Source organism: Vitis vinifera, chromosome 1 (assembly GCF_030704535.1).
Source record: "Vitis vinifera cultivar Pinot Noir 40024 chromosome 1, ASM3070453v1".
Classification (NCBI taxonomy): Eukaryota; Viridiplantae; Streptophyta; class Magnoliopsida; order Vitales; family Vitaceae; genus Vitis; species Vitis vinifera.
In genome coordinates this window covers 2,297,362-2,322,271 of record NC_081805.1, presented here as the reverse complement: position 1 = coordinate 2,322,271, position 24,910 = coordinate 2,297,362, and the positions used below count along the sequence as shown (strand labels likewise).

General features: G+C 29.8%; 1 protein-coding gene and 1 long non-coding RNA gene across 2 annotated transcripts; both read right to left on the bottom strand.

The window, feature by feature from the left end:
- Positions 1 to 10,659: 10,659 nt before the first annotated feature.
- On the bottom strand, positions 10,660 to 11,230 carry LOC104879344 (uncharacterized). Its single transcript, XM_010651956.3, has 2 exons — positions 11,073 to 11,230; positions 10,660 to 10,907 (listed from the first exon to the last, which is right to left on the bottom strand). The coding sequence occupies exons 1-2, from the start codon at positions 11,182 to 11,184 to the stop codon at positions 10,714 to 10,716; spliced, it is 306 nt and encodes a 101-aa protein (XP_010650258.2). The 5' UTR covers positions 11,185 to 11,230; the 3' UTR covers positions 10,660 to 10,713.
- A 7,009-nt stretch (positions 11,231 to 18,239) lies between these two features.
- On the bottom strand, positions 18,240 to 18,945 carry LOC132253645 (uncharacterized). Its single transcript, XR_009465532.1, has 2 exons — positions 18,717 to 18,945; positions 18,240 to 18,616 (listed from the first exon to the last, which is right to left on the bottom strand). It is a non-coding gene; the product is annotated as an uncharacterized LOC132253645 (long non-coding RNA).
- Positions 18,946 to 24,910: the final 5,965 nt, after the last annotated feature.

The following is a 24,910-nucleotide window of genomic DNA, read 5'->3' as shown; positions in this document are numbered from 1 at the left end:
TCACAACTACCTGACTGGCCGGGAATATGCGAACAGGTCGAAGGATCCATTCCTTGAATATAAGAAACCCAGCTTATCAGATGATGATAAATTTTAAAATAATAACAAATACTATTTTTATAATAAAACAATCATAGATTTTGGAATGTGCCAAATGCCATCCCTTTCTAAGGAAAATAAACGATCTTCAGCATTGCTTTATTATGAACTACAGCCGGATGTAGATTAAAGTTAATACAAATATAAAATCTGTACAAAAATTAACTACTAAACCCGAAAGATTTATAAGTGGTGTTTTTCATGAAAATTTGTGAGTTTAAAAAAGGAAAAAAACACACACAGAGAGGCTGCTGGGAAGGCTTTCTTTATCATTTGCAATCTCTTCATCATTCCCTCCTAATGATCTTATTTATGCCACTGCATAAGAGATCCAATGGGAGTTCAAATCTCTTTGTTTTTTTTTTTTTTAATTTAGAATTTTATATTTTATTTACAATTCTTCACAACCATATCACTAATTATGGTGCTATTGGTTTAGTAATTAAACGATGTACAAATTTTACTACATAACAATGAGACTGATAGAATTTGCTTTTGTTTTTGTTATCTTAATACGTAAGTATCAAAATAAATTTTTTATTTAAGTTGTTTTAAGACTTGATTCTTAAATTATCATTTTTTAAGACAATTAAGATATTTTAATGAAAAAAGTAAAAAAATTTAACATTTTTATTAAAACTAAGAGCAATTTATTTTTAAGACATTAAAAAAGCAAATAACCCTAAAGCATGAAGATGTTCGACATTGATATGTTTCATATTTTTTTTAATGCCTGTTGGGACGTCGTTTGTTTGTTTGGCCCTGGTGCCTACCAGGAGGGCAACCTCAACGTCCTTAAGTCTTGGACTTGGGTTCGAATCCTGGGGAGGCCACTCTGGGCGCCGCTTAGGCTCTAGCCTAGGCACCAGGGCCAAACAAATAAATGACGTCCCAACAATGCCAAATATATTTTTATATTTTAAAATATCAACCCTGAGTTTGAAATACCTTTTTCATCCTAATAATTTCCACTCCAATGTCTATTCAATGAATATATAGTTGAAAAGATTAAAATACTTCTCATCTTGAAAAACAAAAAAAAAAAAAAAAAGGAACAAAACAACTCAATCTCCATTCTTTTAAAATTATAGATAAACATATCCTTCATTTTTTTTTTTCAAAAAAAATATTTTGATGTAAGATAGGAATAAAAACACGAGGGTATTTTTGCTAAAAACAAAAAGTAATTTTACTGTTTAAAAAATGTTTAGGATCATTTTTCCGAATATATAACTCATAAAAAACACATCATACATGTGCTCACTGGCTCGGGAGAAATTAGTGATGGCAACTTACTCGGAATAGTAGCCCTAGAAGATGTCCTGGTGGGGGATGCCTGAGAGGGAGATGACTGGCCAGTGGCTGACTGGTCTGGTTTGGACTTATGGCCGTAAGTGGTGCACTCCACTCTCCAGACACAAATCAATAAAGCTGGTCAAGCAAGCGTGCCCAAGGATGCAAAAAAGACTTACTTTAGAGGAAGTTTTGACTGTATGTACATTTTCCACTCACCAGATAATATATATATATATATATATATATATATATAAAAGTAAATAACACTGCCAATAAATAAATAATATCATTAACCATTTTATAGAAAATTTTAAACTGCCAAAATGTGTACATTTATTTGGTCTCAGCTTGATCCAACTAAACGAGCCAATTATTTCTTGATAATACACATTTACTATTAATGGTAAATAAAGGGGCGCCATAATTAAATGAACCAAGATGGTTCCATGACTTAATTAAAATCATCAAATTTATTAATGGTAGAATAATAATCTTGTTTCAAGCCAAAACTAATTTAATGTAATAAATTAAAAAAAAATAGAAAATTGTGTTTTCAACCCAACTATATTGGATAATTGACTGGATGTACATTTTCCACTCACCAGATATATATATATATAAAAGTAAATAACTCTGTGAATAAATAAATATTATCATTAACCATTTTATAGAAAATTTTAAACTGCCAAAATGTGTACATTTATTTGGTCTCAGCTTGATCCAACTAAACGAGCCAATTATTTCTTGATCATACACATTTACTATTAATGGTAAATAAAGGGGCGCCCATAATTAAATGAACCAAGATGGTTCGATGACTTAATTAAAATCATCAAATCTATTAATGGTAGAATAATAATCTTGTTTCAAGCTAAAACTAATTTAATGTAATAAATTTTAAAAAAAAAAAAAATTTCCTCTCATCAACCCATCACTAATTAAGATTCATAAGATTAAATGTAATTTAGAAAAATTTTAAGTTATTTTTGTCAAAATATTTTAATTAATACTTAAAGTAATAATTAAATGGTAAGATAATGTTTGTTTTTTATTTAATAGAAAAAGTTAAAATATTTTATTTTTTCTATTCAATTAAAAGTAATATGTTGATATCAACCCATATAACAAAACTAAACCTATTAATAATAAATTCACTCTAATTGATAGATATTAATAAATTATTTTTAACTAAATAGAAAAAATTAAATATTTTAACTTTATCTATTTAGTTTAAAAACAAATACCACTTAAATTTTAAGTTAAAAGGTTTGCATAAATATATAATATAAAAAACATTTTGTAAAGTGTACTCCATTAAAGTTACTATATAAGTGGTGGTGAATAGAAATAGATTCTTCATTCTTGCTAAACCTATGCTTAAGCCTTTTCATGGTATCAGAGCTATAGGCTCCTGAATGTACTTTTTCTAATTTCTCTCCCGACAAGACAATCAAGAATTCTCCAACAACTCTTTCTGCTGCAACTTTCTTCTAATATACGTCATCTACAGATTACCTTCTGCTTTTCTTACTCACCTCAAGAAAGCTTTAAGAACATATTGTACCTAGTTTCCGATGGCTTCATCAACACAAACCACGCCGGAGATTGTCCACTTCCTGGGCCTCCTTTCCTCTTGAACTCATCCATGCAGACTTGTGGAGACCAGCACCTGTTCCTTCCTCCACAGGTGCCCGATATTTTCTATTGCTCATGGATGATTACTCTAGGTTTGTATGGTTATATCTACTCCCCACCAAGGACCAGGTTCACTCCACTTTTGTCCAATTTAAAACTCTTGTTGAAAACCAGTTTCAGACCACCATTAAATGTCTTCAAAGAGATCCTAGTGGAGAGTTCACTGCCCTCACCCGGTTTCTATCTCTTCATGGTATACTCCATAGATTTTCTTGCCCTTATACACCTGAACAAAATGGTTGGGTCGAACGCAAAATGCGCCATGTTGTAGAAACCGGGCTCACTCTTCTTTACACAGCTGCCCTTCCATCCAAATTTTGGTTCTATGCTTTCACCACAATAGTTACCCTTATCAATTGCATGCCTTCTCCTTTGCTCAATTATAGCTCCCTATTTTCTCTTCTTTACAAACACCCACCTGATTATTTCCATTTCAAAGTCTTTGGTTGTCTTTGTTATCCACACCTCAAACATCTCAACTCCAACAAATTTCAGCCATGGTCCACACCCTGTATCTTTCTTGGTTATGCAACATCTCACAAGGGTTATTTTTGTCTTAATCCTACAACTAGGAGAGTGTATATCTCTAGGCATGTAGTCTTTGCAAAGACTACATTTCCATTTCAGGCATTGACTTCTCCTTCCCACCAATCATCCCACTTTCCTGTCACTCCAGCATTTTCCTCCATCTCCTGTTCTCTTCCCATCCACAACCAGCTCTTCTCCGACTATCCCAACCGAACCTACCCCCATATCACCTCTAGCCAGCTCTTTGTTTTTACCCCCGCTCATTCAAGTACCATTTGTGGATGAAGCAATTGAGATTCTTACTACTCCACTCCAGGATTCCATAGCTCCAATTCCTGGCCATCCTATGATTACCAGATCCAAATCTGGTATCTATAAGAAGAAGACCTATCTTACCTCACTCATAGCTGAGCCACATATTGTCAAGCAGGCTCTTCAAGACCCCAACTGGAAGCTTGCTATGGAATAGGAATATCAGGCTCTATTGAAGAATCAAACTTGGTCTTTGGTGCCACCTCCGTCTAATGCCAAAATTATTGGGTGCAAATGGGTCTTCAAACTCAAACATAAACCTAATGGCAACATTGACAGTTACAAAGCTGGGCTAGTTGCCCAAGGTTTTCATCAAACCTATGGCATTGATTTTTTTGAGACATTCAATCTAGTCGTGAAGCTTTGCACTATCAGGCTTGTTCTCTCCATTGCCATCTCTTCCAATTGGCCTATTAAACAACTAGATGTCCACAATGCTTTTTTAAAATGGAGATCTTCAAGAACAGGTGTTCATGATGCAACCTCCAGGCTTTGAAGATAGCTCTTTCCCCACTCATGTTTGTCGTCTACAGAAGGCTCTCTATGGCCTTAAACAATTGCCTCGAGCTTGGTTCCACAAGCTCAACTCTTTTCTCTTACAACTGGGATTCCAATGCTCAAGGGCTGATGCATCTTTATTTTATTTCCACTTTGCATCTTATATTATCATCCTCTTAATCTATGTGGATGATATTCTCATTATTGGCAGCAATCCACTACAAGTCCATCATATCATTTCTTAGCTTAGCTCCCATTTTGTTCTTTGAGACCTTGGGGATATTAGCTACTTCCTTGGCATTGAAGTCACCCGGCTTCCTCATGTTCTTCATCTCAATCAACAACGCTACATACATCAGCTACTTGAGTGTGCTGATCTTCTTGGGGCCAAATCTACTAGCACACCTGGTGCTTTGGGAAAATTGTTATTAGCAGTAGATGGAGAACCTTTATCTGCTCTTGATGCTACTCACTACCGCAGTCTTGTGGGTGCTCTTCAATACATCACTCTCACACGACCAAAAATCTCATTTGCAGTGAATCAAGCTTGTCAATACATGGCTCATCCTACCACTTCTCATCTGCAAGCTGCTAAACGCATACTCCGCTATCTCAAAGGTACTGCTACTCATGGTCTTTCTATCCATGCCACACCATCTTGGTCTCTTCAAGGCTGTATCGATGCGGATTGGGCTTCATGTCCCAATGATAGAAGAAGCACCAATGGCTTTTGTCTTTTTTTTAGCACCAATCTCATCTCATGGTCCTCCACTAAGCAACATGTCATCTCTCGTACTAGTACAGAATCGGAGTACCGGACACTTGCTCTTCTCGTCGTTGAGGTCTCCTGGGTTTAATTTATGCTCAAAGAGTTGTGCATTCCTCAATCGAACACTCCTCTGATCTGGTGTGACAATATCAGTGTTGCTGCTTTTGCAGCTAACTCTGTCTTCCATGCCTGCTCCAAGCACATAGAGATTGATCTTCACTTTGTCCGTGATAAGGTCCTCCGCAAAGAGCTTTTGATTCAATATGTTCCTTCTATCGACCAGTTGGCAGATGTCTTTACTAAACATGTTCCAAGCTGTCAGTTCTCAGTGGCTCGTACTCGTCTCTCTGTTGTCCCAATACCTGTCAGCTTGCGGGGGGATGATAAACAAACACCCGCATCAGCAGCTGATTCTTCTCCTCTCTAACCAATGTTGTTATGATTAGTTAGAAGATGGTTAGGTGGTTCAATAGATGGTTAGATGGTTAGGTTAGTTATATACGGTAATATATATATATATATATATATATATATATATAGTTATTGATCTACTGTATAAGTGGTGGTGAATAGAAATAGATTCTTCATTCTTGCTAAACCTGTGTTTGAGCCTTTTCATGCCTGAGAGGGAGACGACTGGCCAGTGGCCGAGTGGGTTGGGTTGGAGTGACTGCCCCTTACTCCCATTTTGCTTCGACCATTCCCACTCTCATAATTCTCTGCCACGACACAATTGAATCATAATCCATGATAACATAAAACATGCTTTAAGCCATTTCAGGACCAGCAGGCTAACCTCTGGGTGGGTAGTTTCCCCATAAACACATCTCACAAGTCATGATACTGGCGTATTAGTACATACCCTTTTGAGGTGTATCAGCCTGCAGTACTGAGATGAAGAGGATGGACAGAAGTTTTCTAGACATTATTATTTTTCAGAGCAAGAGTGTAGAGAGAGCTGTTTGCATTTAAGCTTTGATTAATCGGTTCCCTTTGTATATATATATATATATGTGCATGAAATTCTGTGTCTTCCTTCTCACTGTGTATGAATTCTCTGGGCAGTTGCGATGCTCAGCGCTATGGTCCGCCTACCAAACTTCTAAAGTGTCATTTTGTCTAGTGCCATCCATTAAAGCTACCATGTCACATGTACCTCGATTAATTTTGTCCATTCTTCTAGAGGACCCATATACATGAGGTACTAATTTATTGACATTAATCTAAGAAGCAAGCCCCATTTAGGAAGCAACACAAACAACATTAAAATATTCATGGCACAACATTTAATTTGTCTCTAAATTGTCACATATAACTATTATTCCATATATTTATCAACATTACAGCATACAACAATGTCCTTTTGTAGCCTTTTCTCTAGCTCAGCATATAGCATATTGGATGTAGGACCCGATCATGAACCACGTTATAAGTAGGGGTGTACAACCAAAGCGCATTCATGGAGCAGGTAGCTTTTCCGTCGTTTACTAGTTTCCTCCTCGTGGACTACAATATACGTGGTGGATGGATGGAAAATATACCCGTTCATCAACATTCATACAGGACCTGCGAGACAATCCTTGAATACAAGAAACCTAGATTATTAGATGATGATAAAATTATTATGTTAATTCCTTTCAAAACATTTTCTTTTATTTATAGAAGGCCATAGACGGGTTGCATCCTCTTCAATATTACACAAGTGGATAGGAGATTTTCTATACATTCTTTTTTATAAGATAATGGAATGTAATGTGTTTCTAATCTCATTAGGGATTATTTATAATTTAATTAATAAATAAATAATAAAATTTTAAAATAATAATAACTAATTCTCTTTTATAATAAAACAACCATAGATTTTGGAATGTAACATACGTCATTATGTTCTAAAGAAAATAAAAGTTTTTCGACCCTTTATTATAGATTATACTCAGGAAATAAATTCAAGTTCAAATAAATATAAGATTTATATAAAAATTAACTACTAAACCCAAAAACCATTGCCCAAATTAGTTTGTCATCATGAAAAAAAGAAAAAAGAGAGAAAGATACACAAAGCTCATTGGGAATTAATGTTTTCTTCATCATTTCCAATCTCTTCTTCATTTCCTCCTTGCATATAAGCTTATTTATGCCAATATATTCCATAATAGGAGTTCAAATATCTTTGTGTGTTTGTTTATTTTATTTATTTATTTATTTATATTTTATTTACAATCCTTACAACCCTTTCACCCATACCTCTAATTTTTATAGTGTCATTGTTTTAGTAATTAATTGATGTATAAATTTACTACATAACAATGTGACTATGTTTGATTTGAAAATAGGATAATTGTTGAGTCTAGCCATTAGGATAATTGTTGTAATGTAGTCTATTAGTTACATATCTACAAAATTCCTATTTTAAAATTTTAGGGCTAATTTTACTTAAACTCTTTGAAATATAGTGTAAATATATTTAACCATTAAATTTAGTCAATTAGCACCTTAACAAATTTATTATGTTTATAAAATATATTTTGTAAAAAAATTTTAGGTAAATATGTTTAACAATTTTCTAAAAAATAAATTTTGTACATAAAATATATTTATATCTTAATGTTAACTAATAAAATTTGAAATCATTAATAACTTTTTTTACTTACTTCTAAATAGAACTTTAATGTTTAATAGTGTTAAGTTTTAAGTTGTTTGTTTTTTTAATAGTTTATTTCTATTAAATATTAAAAAGTAAAAAAAAAACTAATATGTTACTTTTTCCATTTAGAAAAAGTCAAATATTTTGGTTTTTTCTATTTAGTAAAAAATTTATAATAAATCATTAAAAAATAGAAAAACAAACGACTTAAAATCTGAAAATAAATTGCTTTCAGCAAAAAAAGTAAAAAAACAAACACTCTCTTAACATATTTACATTAAAATTCTAATGTTTGCAATACTCAAAGTTAAGTTAAAACCCATCGAATAACATAAGAAGTAACTTTATAACAAATGGAATAACCGATATTCTCCTCACTTACTACTCAAATTACATGATAAGGCATTGACTTCCAACTATTTGGAAAACGAATACAAATCATGAATTTTTATTTATTTATTTTTTACTTATATCAATCCCAACTTAAATCTATGTAGCAGTATATTCATGGTAACAGAGAAGAAATTTCAGTATTATTGTGGATTTTATCTCTTCTATTAATGACGTATCCAATTTCTTTTGTTATTATATCTTGAATGTGCTCCAATATCTATGAGTTTCAAATGCTTCTTCAGTAGAGATGCTCCTACAGGTGTCCCTTCTTCTAGTGCTACTACAATTACTATTTCTATTTCCTTCATGAAAGACCCAAAAGTGAAGTTTTGGTCAAAGCAACTTGTATTCTATCAGTAATTGGGAGAGGCTCATCCCAAATACTATTATTACAATCGGGTGTGGGTATCATATCACTAATAATATTTGGCTAAGGTAAATTCAAATTTATTAAACATTGGAATTTAAATTATTACTTAGTGAATTTAATTTTTAAAGGATTGATTTAATTGAAATGCAAGATATAAATTAAATTAATATAATTATGAAGGGTTGAGAATTTAATAATTATAAATTGAATGATCAAATAATATAATTGATTGATGGATTTTTGGATAAGGTTAAGACATTATATTAAAGTCTAATTATATCAAAGCTTTTTTTGTTTTCCAAAGCTACAAAAATTTGTTTATTTTTTCTATGCTTTGGCCAAATACTTTTCAATTGCAACATCAACCTTAATGCCACCAAAACAATTTTATCCTGGTGTTATATATTCACTTTCATCATAAACACTCTCTAACTACCTCCTATATCCAAAATCTTTCTCATCAAGATCCTAAACATTCTCAAATTAATGTTTATTTCATTCCAAATTATTGGTTATTAGTCTATTCAATTTCTTTCCATTTTCTCATACAAATCTCTCTTATGAAAATCACATCCATGTTTTCTCTTGTTTTATTAATAATATAATAAGATAAAATTTAGAATTAAATAACTTAATCTGAATTATATCCATATCCCTTCAAAGTTTAATGATTCTATTAAGAAGATGTGATATAATCATCAAACTGAATGTTCCTTCTACTCGTATTCAATTTCTTACATTTTTTTGGAATTCTTTTTTCTTCATATATTAATCATTTTGTGATACACAAATTTTGGGTCAAAAATTTAAAATTTTAAAGCAAATATATGGATAGAATAATATATAAATCATTAATATTCAATGTGAACTAAATCTAAAGATGATCCACATCAGAGATGTTTCAATTTTTTAAATGCCAAATATATATTTTATTTTTAAGATATCAAACGGTGAGTTTGAAATATATTTTCCATCCTAATGTCCATTCTAAATTTTTTTAATAAGAAAAAAAAGAGAATGACATAAAATATTACATATAAGAATATTTGGATAAAAGAGCAAAATAATTCTCATTTTTAAAATTCATTTTTTTTTGTTGGTTTTTAAAAGTGAAGGGTATTTTATGGATTTAAGAATTATTTTATTTTTTTTAATTAAAAGGAAAAGTGGATTATAATTCACTAATTTGAATATATATATATATATAAATAAATAAAAGAACCTTAAATTTTATAAATCGAGTTTATCTTCATTTATTTAAAAATATGTGTATTTTTTCATAATTTAAATAATTATTTCTTAAAATAACTCTTATACTTGTTATGTCAATAATAGTAATTAACAAGTAGACACTTCCCTTTTAATTATAGTTAGTTTTGGGTTATTTTTATTTTTAATTGTAAGCCTTGATTTAGGATTTTTTTTTTCTGAAGAAACAAACATTTTTAGGAATATTGAACAACAATAAAATAAGAAAATTTAAAAATGAAAAATACAATTAAAATTAAAATAGTTACAAATTAAATACAATTAAAATAAAAAAACTTAACAAAATTTAAAAATTAAAGTATCGGCTTTCATTGTATTCCTCTTTCTTGATATTTACAATTTTTAACTAGCGTAGTTTATGAGAGAAGTGAAAATTAATATTTTATTTTTATATTTTTAGTTTTTAAGTTTTTAAATATTTTTTATTTTATTATTGATATCAATCAAAAAAAAATTATTCAATTTTATTAAAAATTATAAGAAGATAAATGATTTATATAATATAAAATATAAAATCATTATTAGCTAGAGAATTAGAAAGGATTTTATTTATCGTTTGAAAATCTTGTAAAATTTTTTCACAATGATTTATACTTCATATCATATAATAAACATTTATAGTATACTTATTTATAGGATACTTTTATTAACTTAAAATGATAAATTAATTTTTTATAATTTTATTTAATATTATTAAGTAAAGAATTATTTCAAAAAATAATTATCTGACCCATGAAAAAGTCTATTTATTTTGAAAAAGTGTATTTATTTTAAAATATCTTTAAATTAATAAAGATAAAACTAATTTATAAAATTTGTTCAAATCATGTGGCCAACTGTCTATGTTAACAGGCTTAATAAGGAGAAATGAAGTGATGGCGACTTGCTCGGAATAGTACCCCTAGAAGATGTACCTGTGGGAGTTGCCTGAGAGGGAGATGACGGGCCAGTGGCTGACTTTGTTGGGTTGGACTTGCTGCCCCATACTCCTATTTTGCTTCGACCATTCCCACTCTGAGTACTCTCATAATTATCTGCCATAACGGAACTGAATCATAATTCATGATCATATCAAAAATGCTTTAAGCCATTTCAGGACCAGCAGGCTAACCTCTGGGTGGGTAGTTTCCCCATATACACACATGTAAAGAGATTCTGAATCTTACAAATCATGATACTGGAGTATAAATAGTACATACCCTCTTGCGCAGGTGCATCGGCCTGCAGTACTCTTCCAGCAGTTGGTAATGTGAAGAAAAAGACGACTGAGATCAAGAGGATGGAAAGAAGCAGACACGTCTTCTCAGACATTATTAATTTTCAGAGCAAGAGCGTGGAGGGAGTTGTTTGCATTTAAGCTTGATTAATTGCTTCCCTTTGTGTGTCTATATATACATGAAATTCTGAGTTTTCCTTCTCACAATGGATGAATTTTCTGGGCAGTTGCGATACTGAGTGCTATGGTCCGCGCACCAAAATTTTTGGCGTGTTTTAATCTCACCGCGTCAAGTGGTGTCAGTGGTGCACTCCACTCTCCACACACAATCAATAAAACTAGTCAAACAAGCGTGCCCAATGATGCAAAAAGACTTGCTATAGAGCAAGTTTTGACTGGATGCATACTTTCATTCACCAGAGAATACATGTATAACAACATTTTGTTTCTAAATTGTCTTATGTAACGATTATTCTATGTACATTTTGTTTATAACAACATTACTGCGTACAACAATGTCCTTTTCTTGCCTTTTCTCTAGCTCAGCACATAGCATATTGGATGCAGGACCCATTTGTGTGGAGACATGAGAGATCATGATCCACACTACAAGTAGTAGAACCAAAGCACACCCACGGAGCTGGTGGCTTCTCCGCGCCCCCCTTTGGCCGCCCTTCTTTTATTAAAACTTATGATTTTAATTTAAATGAATAAAAACATTATAATTTTAAATAAATTTCTGATTTTAAAATAAGTTTATGATTTAAAAATAAATTTTAAATAATATATAAATTATTATTTTTATTTTTATAATTATTTTAAATTTTAATAATTTATGAATTATATATTTATGATGTCATCGATTTAAATACGATTCGATCATCAGTCTAACTAGTGAACTATGAACCGATAACTTTTCTAGTTTAATGATCGGTTTGGTTCTCAAAACATTGATAAATATGTTTAATCCTCAAATTCTATTAATTAGCACTTTAATAAAATTTACTCAATTCATAAAATTTATTTTTTAGAAAAATTTTAGGTAAGTGCATTTAACAATTTTCTAAATAATAAATTTTATATATAAAATACATCTATAAAGCTCTATCTAACAAAATTTGAAATTAATATTAATGATTTAATGTATTTATACTATGCGTGTAAATAAAATCAACTCTAAAATTCTAATATGTTTATAGCACTCACAAAAGAGTTAGGTGGAAATTCACTAAAGGTTAAAAAATAGTTTTATAACAATTGAAATGATTGATATTTCCTCCAACCATCCTAAATATTATAATTATAAGGGTTATTTGATTAATAGGGCAGGTGGAAACCCAAATTTTGGAAATTTAACCCTCTATCATTTTTTTTATATCTTATTTTGATAAAAATGTCCTTATTATTTTCTTGTAAAAATAACTATTTGTTTGAAAACCTACATATAAATATATGAAATGATAAAAGACATTTATGTAAAAATATATATTACTTCAAAAAAAAATCATGGGAAAAGTTAAATTTATAATTTGGGATTATTTCATCTCTTTTAACCAAATATTTCTAATTATAATAGGTGACCCTTTTGATGTTTGTAGCTATCATATCATTGATAATATTCAATTTAGGTTAAAGAGATTCAAATTTATTAAACATAAGAATTTAAATTATTATTTAGGGATTTTATTTTATTTTTTAAATGATTTAATTGAGATATAATTGACAAAGTAAATGAACTAAATTAATATAATTACAAAGGATTGAGAATTTAATGATTATATACGATCAAATGATATAGATTATTCATGGATGATTAGGTAAGATTAAGATATTGAAATCAACTCTAAAATTCTAATATGCTTATAATAGCTAGCACACATAAAAGAGTTAGGTGAAATCCACTAAAGGATATAATAAATAGTTTTATAACAATTGAAATTCATGGATGATTAGGTAAGGTTAAGATATTGAAATCAACTCTAAAATTCTAATATGCTTATAGCACACATAAAAGAGTTAGGTGAAATCCACTAAAGGATATAATAAATAGTTTTATAACAATTGAAATGATTGATATTTCCTTGAACCATCCCAAATAATATAACTATAATAGAATGACCTTACCATTTGATGTTGGTAGGTATCATATCACTAATAATATTTAATTTAGGTAAAAGCGATTCAAATTTATTAAACATGAGAATTTAAATTATTATTTAGGGAATTTAATTCTTTTTAAAAATTTGATTTAATTGAGATATAATTGATAAATTAAATTAACTAAATTAATATAATCATGATGGATTGAGAATTTACTGATTATAAATTTTACATCAAATAATATAGATGATTGATGGATTATTGAGTAAGGTTAAGATATTAATAAGTTTAATTATATCAAAGATTTTTGTTATTTTTCAAAAGTTACAAAGATTTTTTTTTTTTTTGTAAGTTTTGGTCAAATATTAATATGCTCTTCAATTGCAACATCAACATAAAGGCCATCAAAATAATTTTTATCGTAGTGCTACATATTCAGTTTCATTACAAACACTCTTCAACCGATATCCTATATCCAAAAACCTTCTCATCAAGACACTAAAACATTTTTAAATTAATCTTTATTTCATTCCAAACTAGTTATTAGTCTATTTAATTCTTCTTCATCTTCTCATACTAATTTCTTTTATAGAAATCATATTCATGTTTTCTTTTGTTTTATTGATAATAAGATAAGATAAAATTTAGAGTTTAAGTAACTTAACCCAATTTTATCCATATCCCTTCAAAGTTTAATAATTCTATTAGGGAGATGTGATATAATCATGAAACTAACTCTTCCTCTAACTTATATTCTATTTCTTACATTTTTCTCCGATTCCTTTTTCTTCATAAATTAATCATTTTGTGATAAAAAAAAATTGAGTAAAAAATTTAAAATCTTAAAGCAAATGTATAGATAGAATACTAAATAAATTAATATTCAGTGTGAACTAAGTTTAAAGATGATCAACATTAGAGATCTTTTTTTAAAAAAAAAAAATGTCAAATGTATATTTTATTTTTAAAATATCAAACAGTGAGTTTGAAATATCTTTTCCATCGTAATTTCCACTCTAAGAAAAATAATTCTCATTCTTAAAAATCATTTTTGCTGGTTTTTAAAAGTGAGAGTAGTTTGTGGATTTAAGATTTATTTGATCCCTTCTAATTAAATATCCTAATATATAAATTATAACAAATCAAACATGTGCCAAACGGTCTATTTTAACAGGCTTAGGAGAAATTAGTGATGGCAAAGCGGAAGAAAAGCCCTAGGAGATGTAGTGGTGGGGTTGCCTCTGAGGGAGATGACTGGCCAGTGGCTGGGTGGGCCGGGTTGGAGTGGCTGCCCCTTACCCCCATTTTGCTTCTACCATTTCCGCTCTCATTCTCTGCCATAACACAACTGAATCATAAACCATGATCATGTTTTTAAATGCCAAGAAGCAAGAATAACACCCAAATTTTTCGAAGGGAAATAGGGACCCTTGTCTTTTTTTCCAGCAATGATTATCTAAAAATAAGTAAATATTTCTGTAAATAAATAAATCAATAAGTCATTCCTCGAGCTTAGTGTATATATATATATATCCAAAAACCCATTTATGAATGTCAAAAAAACTTTGTTTTTAAAATAAAAATGTTTTGTAAATAATATAACTAATAATTTAATTTAAGTCATTGAATTAATATGTTTGATAAAATATATTAATATTATAATTTAAATTTATTTTAAATTTTAAATATTAAATCAAAATAATTAATTTATTTTTAATTTTAATTTCCTTTTTACTCATTTGCTCATAGATAATATATTTTAGAATTATAATTTTATATTCATTACTCATTTTTTTATAATAAATATTTTATAGCTATTTTATGTATCTATGATATTTTACATATAGATATTTTATAAATTAATGAAAATAAATATAAGTTAAAATCAATGAGAATGATTATTAGTTAAAATTAAGAAGGATGGATATATTAATTTAATGATTTAGAATAAATTTTAAGTTAATTTTATCAAATAAATTTATTACTTAAGAAATAAAATCAAATAATAAATTTTAAGTCAATAATTTAATTCAAAATCAAATTAATTCATTAAACAATAAATATTAAAATTAAAAAAAAAGGAAGCATCAAATATACGTTTTTCCATCTTAATATTCAAAATATATTTACAACTACAGGTGGAGAGTGGATCAAGCTGGGCCGGCATGGCACAGATGTCAAAGGTCCAAACTAGCCACGGGTCGGGCTACGCCTGGCCAATTTTAAAACTGGGCTATGTCAAATCGTGCCTAGCAGCCCGAACACCTGATCCAGCAGCATAGGCACGAGGCCCTGTTAGGCCATGTCGGTTTGGGCCGAGATATCCACTTAGGGGTTTTTTTTTTTTTTTTTTTAATAATTCCAAAACTGTAGAAAACTTGGAAAAAATTATACAAAAAATAATTAGATCCACAAAATAAAATTAAAAAAATGAATATTTTGACTAGATCAAGAGATAAAAATTAAAATGTAAGATGGAATGTTGCAATGCTTATTGATTGGTTTCAAAAGTTGGATGGATCATTAGTTTGTCCTTGGTTGCTATTTTAGTTAATAGTGGTGTGACTGAAGGAACATGGTGTGTGCTGCTCTCACCGTGGGATGGTTTGCTAATGAAGTAGAAATGAATATTTGGAACTTTGTACTCAATTATTTATTTATTTTTTAATTTTCTTGTGGCATCATTTTTTTTTTGTTTTAATTTTTAAATAAAAAATAGTGTTGAAAAAAATTATAGACTTTGCAATCACCTATGTGACATCATTAAAAATATGAATATAAGCCACCAATATTGGTTTGGAAAAATTAATGCAACCAGACCTCTAAGTAACACTTTGCCAAATGGTCTCATAATTTGAAGAATTCAACATGCATTGTGTCAGGATGTTAGTAACGGCGATGGAATGGGAAAGAGGAGAGAGAAAGCAAAGTGTATGTAGGAGAAGCGACATCAGGACTCAGAGACATATTCTGAGTCAACTACTGCCGTGTGTAAGACGCACCGGTGCGTCTAGCACCTCACTGGGTCGTCCCTGGCGTGCCCTGACCTTTGCTTTTTTCGGTGTCTTAGCCGTGTTTGGAGCCCACACCATTACAATATTAAAATGAAACCTACCCATATAGATGTAACACTATAGTCAAAGTATAAAAACAAATGGTACCTATGTGATTTAATCACCTACCGACCTCATTTATTCAGTGTCTTAGCTGTACTTGGTGCCCACACCGTTCCAACATTGGATTCCACCTCGCTAAGCTAACCCTACCTACCCTTTGATTTGGAAATCACAACGCAATTCTCAACTTTCTAACTGAAATCTTTGACTACAATTCACTAGTCAGTCCCTCGTATGTGGGTTAATTTGGTGATAAAAAAGTAGAATAATTTTAAACAATTCTTCCTATTATTTCTCTAATTAGTTTTGAAAAAATTTATGTTATCAAACATACTTTATATTTCATTTACATTTATATTTTTTTAATAAAAAAAATATAGATAAATTTTACTTTCTTATTAAATACACCTTTTAACTTTTTTAAAATATTTATTTATTAGAAATCATTAACTCCACTCTTAGACTGATAAATAATATCATAAGTAATTTTCTCTTATTGATTAGTTTTTCATGAGAAAAAGTTATGAACATCATCGTTTTGTTAACTTTTTTTGTTTTTCCCTATTTTCAAAAGTGTCGTAAGGTGCACATGTTTGATTTGAATTTAAGAAGCAAAAAAAAATATTGAAAAGTGTTTCAAATTTCTAATTAATATAGATTCCTCTTATGAAGAATATTGTATATAATATTTTTTATATTTATATACTATTGTAATATAAGATTTCTTTATATTATAAGAAATGTCATTAAGAATATTTCCATAAATAATTTAGGTCAAGAAAGAAAACAGTCATAAAATGGTGATGGGTTTATAATGATTATATGAGGTTGATAGATACGTGAAAAAAAATGAGAGATACTTGATGGAGCAAGAAACTCATAATTCAAGGTATAAATACAAAAAGAAATATGAGATGTTTTAAAAGCTTAACAAATATATTTATTTATGTTTTCTATAATATTATCTCTAGTATGGTGGAATGATTATCTTTCATTTAAGATGTAGACATGTTTTATTAAATTACTTTAAGATTTTGTGTATCATTGTGTGAATTGTTTTATCATTTTGGTTTTGAACTAAAATTATTTGCAATAAAACTTCCATTGCCCACAACAAGAAGAAGAGTTGGTTGCTTAGGATAAGCAAAAGGAGAAGCTTATAAAATTGCAAAGAGATATTGTCTTGATTTACTTGATAATTCAATTGAGGTTGGCAAAGGTAGGATAATTAGTTGTTTCAATGGTTCAAGCCTAACACTTGGATGATGATGATGATGATGAAAATTTTTATTCACGACTGAAATATATGTTTTATATATATATATATGAAAAACACATGACAAAGTACAATTGTCCTTGACAATTGTTAATCAAATCACGTACATGATCAAAAATAAAGAAAATATAAGAGATTTTTAACGTGATTTGACTATCAATGTGAACTTCATGTCCATGCAATGCACCAACACCCAAGAATCCACTATTCGAATGAAGTTGAAAAGTTATAATGGTGAAAAGTTCTCTCACTTCTCTTAATTACCATGACACATATTTATTCTCTTTAAAATAAAACCCTAAATCATAATAGGGTTAAAATATATGATGGATAAATTCGTTATTCAATAAATAAAAAATTTGTTTATCAATCATAATCATCTCTTTTTAGTTCTCTTTCTCATGTTGTTTATTATTCACAATCATTTTTTTTTTATAAGAAGATGATTCTTATCACCTTAGGATATGGATCTTCAAATTAATATTAGTACAGTTTTGGATTTCATGGTTGGTTTGGTTAGCTGAAGACTAAAAATCTCATACATTTTGTAAGCAGAGTCAAAAGTTTTATAAAGCAACGAGATATGCTGTTAGTGCAGTGCAGTTTCATAATTAATTATAAAAATGCTTTAAAAAATTTATAAAATAGAAAATCAATCTTTCTTAAATTTATTATTATGATTTAAAATTAAAAGTAAAAATAGATCACCAAACATAGTTCTTAAAAATTTGTGAAGTCCTAATCTTAGTAAAACCAAAAAAAAAAGTAAAAAACACATCTTATATAATAATAATAATAATAAATTCCATTGCCTCCCAACACTTGCAAGTATTGAGATGACCATGATATATATATATATATATATATATATATATAACATCGGAACAGAAATTTAGGGAGTGCTTCATATGGATACCAAATGAACCAAATTGATCAGGGATGTTACGGAGGCCCTCGGCATCGACCATCGGCTCGGAGGAGGCATCCAGGACCAGGGCTTGAAGGATTTGGGTTCACTGATCCGTACGCTTTGCGCTGATCAAAATAAGAAGCCAGAGACCACCGGAATATAAATATCAAAAAATTAATATGCTAATATGGTTAGGCTTTTATTGAATAGCATAAACAAACTTACGTCTGGACTGGGATAAATTCCGGTGAACCTTTGGCAATTACACACAACCAACACCTCAGGCAGAATGCATAATATGACGCAAATGATGAGAAATACCTTGCCAGCAGCCATCTCTTGTGCTTTCTTAATCAACTATTGATGCTAATACGAAGACGAGAATACCACCCCAGCCCATATTTATCGCAACGTTCGAGCCTACCTCTGCAAACTAACCCCACTCCTTGAATTGGAAGCCATGAAGCAATTTCCAGTTTTCAAACTAGAATATTTGACAACAATTAATTCACTATTGAGACCTTCCTCGTAATTAATATTTGGTTGGTTTGGTGATAAAATATTATTTAGAATTAATAATTTTAAAAAATCTTCATACTATTTATTTTACTAGTTTTAAAAAAAATTATGTGATTTCATGTGTCATTTACATTTATATTTTTCATAACTATTTTTTTTTTCTTTATTGAACACATCTTTTAACCTTTTTTTAATAAATATTTATTGGAAATTATTAATTTTTTGTTAAAATTTAAAATTAAGGAGAATTTTAGTACTTAATTATAATTGTAGAATATTGTAACTATCAAAAGTTAACTCTATACCTAGACAAGTAAATAGTATTAATATAATCTTATCAAATGTATTCATTATCTAATCACATAGTATTCATTCAAATTTGGTGTGCCAATGATTTTCTCTTATTGATCAATTTTCCAGGGAAAAAAAAGTTATGAATATTAAAGTTACTTTAACTTTGTTGCTTTTTTGGACTCATTTGTTAAAGTCTTTTAAGGTCCACACGCTTGGGAAAAGTAATCAAATTAAAGGAGGATGACAATTTCTTAGAATATGCAAAAGGATAAGCTTGACTTGTAGTCAATGGAGTTAACCTAATATCAATTTAATAAAATAACAATTATTTTTATTCTTTTTATCTCTCTCTAAAAAAATACAATGATTTAGTATTAAAAAAAATGAATATAAAAGTATAATCCAAATAAAAATCACTTTCCATGTCTTGCTTTAAGTGGAAGATTCATTTACTTAATAAATTAAGTGGTTTTTAATTAAAAAAAAAACATCCTAGATTGTCAACTGAAAAATAAAAGAAAAAAGGAAATCATTGGACTATATATATAAAAGGGTGGGGACAAGGAAAAGGTTCGTACAAGTTATAAGGCATTTATCTTTCTAACCAAAGTGATTAATAATTAATTACAACCACGATTATAATCTCCTTTGCAATGATCGAAGGTGGGCTGCTTCACAACTACTGTATGTTTGTCCTTGAGAACATGGTAGGGCTGCTTTCCCCGAGAGACAGAAACTATTATTAGGTTCTATTCCATGATTCCATCGCAACCAAAGTATTAAAAAATGGGAGAGAAAGAAATGAAAGAAAGAAAAATTGGGTTGTGGTACATTAATTGGTCTGCCATGCACCTAAGGCATTGATTCATTCTTTCACAATACAACCTTACCCTATAAAAATAAGCTATCGAAAAAGAAGGTGGCTAGCAGTTGACAATCAAAGTAATGATGACTTGCGCCCAAAATAACTGGAAATTTGAGAAAATGAAGTACGTACCTACAGGAATAAGAGACCGTTCCGCGAGAGCTGCGGGGAAGTGTTGCCTGAAGGGGAGATGATTCTTCATCCGTTGCCAGCGAGGTAGGTGATTCTCCAACAGCCTCCAATGTCAGAAACGGCACTGCCATCAACAGGAAGATAACAACAGCCTTGCGAATCATCTCTGCTAACGCTTCCGTTTGCCGAATCACTTAGCCCTCCAATCCCAATTTATAGTAACTAATGCTATCATGACTGGCTAAGTGAGGTTCTGGTGGAATATGATGAGAGCCAACTGCAAGGAGTGTACGTCGCGCAACATTACTTCACAATCACGCGCACACACAAATTAAAAATAAAGATTTTTTTTTAACATGATTTAACGATCAATATGATATTTACGTTCATAAAATGCACCATCATTCAATAATTTATTAATCAAAGTCCAAAAAAGAATATACTGATAAAACTCTAAAAAAAACTCTCAATTGTATCACACTTTCTAAAAAGAGCCCGTAAAATATAAAATAATTAAATATATAATTAAGACAAGTTTGTGATTCATGGTATAAAAAAATCAACCAAGAGTTTAACTTTCAACATCTTAAGGTTATGTTTGGTTCCCAGAAAATTTGAAGGAAAATACAAAGGAAAAACAGAAAAAAAAAAGTGAAGAAAAATAAAAAAATAGATTAAAAGTTAATAAATTATTTTTTTTATTATTTCAAACTCATTTTATTTATTTTAACTCATCAATATAAATATTAAATAATTTAAAAATACATAAGTTTTTAATTAGTTTTAATTATATTTGATTTTCTTTGATATTTTTTATAGGACAACCAAACATAAAAAAATTATTTTTCTTTGCATTTTTTTTCTTTCCTTAGTATTTTTCGAGAACCAAACGTAATCTAAGCAAAGTATAATTTTATAATATTGGGTTTAAAATGTGGGTTTTTTTTTTTAAACTCAACCGTGATGATAAACCACATTAGATGGTGAGATGACCACTTGGGAGATAAAAGGAGTCTGACTGGAGCACTGCATAATTCTTAATTAAAGGATATCTATGACAAGAAAAATAATTAAATACATGATTTGTTATAGATTGCTGTGATCTGGCACAAAGAACCTAGCACGTAAGCCAACTCATGTCATCAACTAAGAGTTTTCTCCATGTTAGAGTTAGTAACATTTGAAAATGGAATTTTGTCGTATGAGTCATTAATTATCCTCTTTGATGTTGGTGTGTGAAAGTACATGATTGGCTTAGTAATTTTTGCACTCTATTTTACTTGTAAAAGGTAGCTTGTATCTCAGGAAGGAGAAAAAGGTCGTAATAAGAGGATTTTTGGGTTGAGTGCTATAAGGTCTGAATATTGTATCCTCTTCATTTTTCTTTTATAGTACGGAATTGGTTCTTTAATTGTTGCTTTGAATGTGAGATTGAATAAGTCGAACCACATTAATTAATTTTGTATTGTTTATCTTTCCCTCTTTGGTTATCTTTTTCATATTGTTTGTCTACATTGACAATCATCCCTCTCGATATGAGACCATTTTTATACATTAGGATATAGATTTTTAAATTACTGTCCATACAATTTGAATGTAATAGTTGGTTTAATATATGACAAGTATAATTCTTTATACCCCATTTTCTCTTGCCCTATGAGCTCCTCGTGATTCACTACTACACATACTATTTTTTCTCATATTTGAGTTCTTAAATAAAATTTTGTTCTTAAAAATTGGTTTTTAAAATTTTTTATTGTGTCTTAGTCCCATGTCCCACGTTCTCTAAATTGAATATATATATATATATATATATATATATACACTACACAAATTATGTATTATTTTATAAATTATCAAATCATTAGTTTAACATCTTGGCCCTAAGTCGAGACTAGCAAAAAAACATTATTTAATTGAGAGTATTAATATATCAACGATCTACCGTAAATACATGATTTGCTTGGTGAAATGCCTTAATGCTCCAAACCAATTTATAGTAATGGATTAAAAATATGGGCTATTTTCCTAGGTTATATTTTCTAAAACTCAACAATCATGATATGTCACACTAAATGGTAAAGGTGGAGTATCTGAGAATTAAAAAAGTCAGAGTCAACTGCTCATGTTTCATAATCAATTTGTTGGTTTGTTTAGCTGAAGGCTAAAAACCTCATACACTTTGTACGCGAACTCAAAAATTTTATAAAGTATCGGGATACACTGTTAGTGTAATTTCATAATTATAGAAATGCTTAAAAAGTCCTAAAAATTGGAAAATCTTTCGTAATTTTATTTTAAATTTTATTATTATGATTTAGAATTAAAAGCAAAAATAGATCACCAAACATAATTTTGAAAAAGTCCTAATTTTAATATAACAAAAATTAAAAAATAATATGTAACAAAATACATCTCAATGATAATAAATCTCATGACCCCTCAACACCCGCCAGTGGTGAGATGACCATATATAATATATTAACATGAAATTAACTGTGCCTTTGGAGCTACTTTCCACATGTGCTTGTGACGTTCTTGATCATGACCGGAAAAAAACAAAATAAAATAAAAACAAAAAGGCTTTTTAATGGTCTTATCCAATATAAGAGACCAAAGATCTGGCACTCTAGAATTAATTTATTATCATTAATGTTCAAACTCAAACATCACAATACCACAACGACATACAGCACCGGATGTATATCGACCAGAACAGAAATTTGAGGAGTGATTGACCATATGGATACCAAATTAACCAAACTGATCAGGAAGGTAGCGGAGGCGCTCGGCGGCAAACAGATGGCGGTTTCGCTTGGGCATTCGATGTGGGGACGGAGCATCCTGAAGCACGCTTGGACGGACTTGGGTGCACTTCCCCCTAATCAAAATAAGAAGCCAGAGCCACCGGATAATAAATTAATATCATAAAATTAATATGCTTATATTTGTAATCTTCTATTGAATAGCTAGCATAAACAAACATACTGAGATTGGACGCTCAACCACTCCAGGGTCCGTTTTGCAATTACACACAACCAACACTTCAGGCAGAATGAATAATATGAAGCAAATGATGAGGAATGCCTTGCCAGCAGCCATCTCTAATGCTCTCTTAAGCACCTGCCGATGATGCTAATAAGAAACTGAAACGATCACCCCGCCCCTTATTTAACCTCGCTAAACTAACCCTACTCTTTGAATTGGAAGCCACATAGCAATTTCCAATTTTCAAATAAAAATGTTTGGCAACAATTCACTATTGAGACCCTCCTCGTGACATGTCCGTTGGTTTGGCTATAAAAATATATTTTAAATAATTTTAAATATTCTTCGGAATTTCCTCTTTGTTCATTTTTCCATGAGAAACAAAGTCATGAACATCATTTCTTCGACTTTTTGTTGTTTCACTTATTTTTAGAAATTTTTTAAGGTTTACAAACATGATAAAAGCAATTTGAAAGAAAAAAGAAAGGTGAGATGAATTTAAAATGCAAAAGAAGAGGCCACACAACTTCTTAGAATATGCAAAAGGATAAGATTGACCTATGGTCAATGAAATTAAGATAATATCATTCTCCACAAAAAGTGTTATTCACGGGGCAAATTCAACTACTCCCTTGAAATTGTTTAAAAAAATGTTTTAAGGCTACACCGACAAGTAAATAACATGAGTCATCTCCAACTATTCATTCAAATTTAGTTGTTCGTAATTTCCTCTTTTTATTCAATTTTCCATGAGAAAAAAAGTCTTCGGAATTTCCTCTTTGTTCATTTTTCCATGAGAAACAAAGTCATGAACATCATTTCTTTGACTTTTTGTTGTTTCACTTATTTTTAGAAATTTTTTAAGGTTTACAAACATGATAAAAGCAATTTGAAAGAAAAAAGAAAAGTGAGATGAATTTAAAATGCAAAAGAAGAGGTCACACAACTTCTTAGAATATGCAAAAGGATAAGATTGACCTATGGTCAATGAAATTAAGATAATATCATTCTCCACAAAAAGTGTTATTCACGGGGCAAATTCAACTACTCCCCTGAAATTGTTTAAAAAAATGTTTTAAGGCTACACCGACAAGTAAATAACATGAGTCATCTCCAACTATTCATTCAAATTTAGTTGTTCGTAATTTCCTCTTTTTATTCAATTTTCCATGAGAAAAAAAGTTATGGGCATCATTTCTTTAACCTTTTTTTGTTTGACCCATTTTTATAAGTTTTTAAGGTTTAAAGCATGATAAAAACAATCAAATTAATGAAGAAAAAGAAAAAAAAAAGCTAAGATGAATTTAAAATGGCAAATGAAGAAGAGGTCACAACTCTTAGAATATATAAAAGGATAAGGTTGACGCGGGTCAATAGGTTTAAAGTAATATTAATTTTAAAGAAGAGTGTTATCAATAAGGGTAGAGTGTTATCGAACCCATGATGATGGCTGCCCCTAACCCAAAGAATTACCTAAATCATTCGACTAAGGCCTATATTGATTTTTTAAATGGAACTATTTATATATGTAGTAAATGTGACCCCTCCACCATTTGCCTCCCAAATGTCTTTTCATGTTTAAAATACTATTTGAGGGGAATAGAAAGAAACAATAGAACAA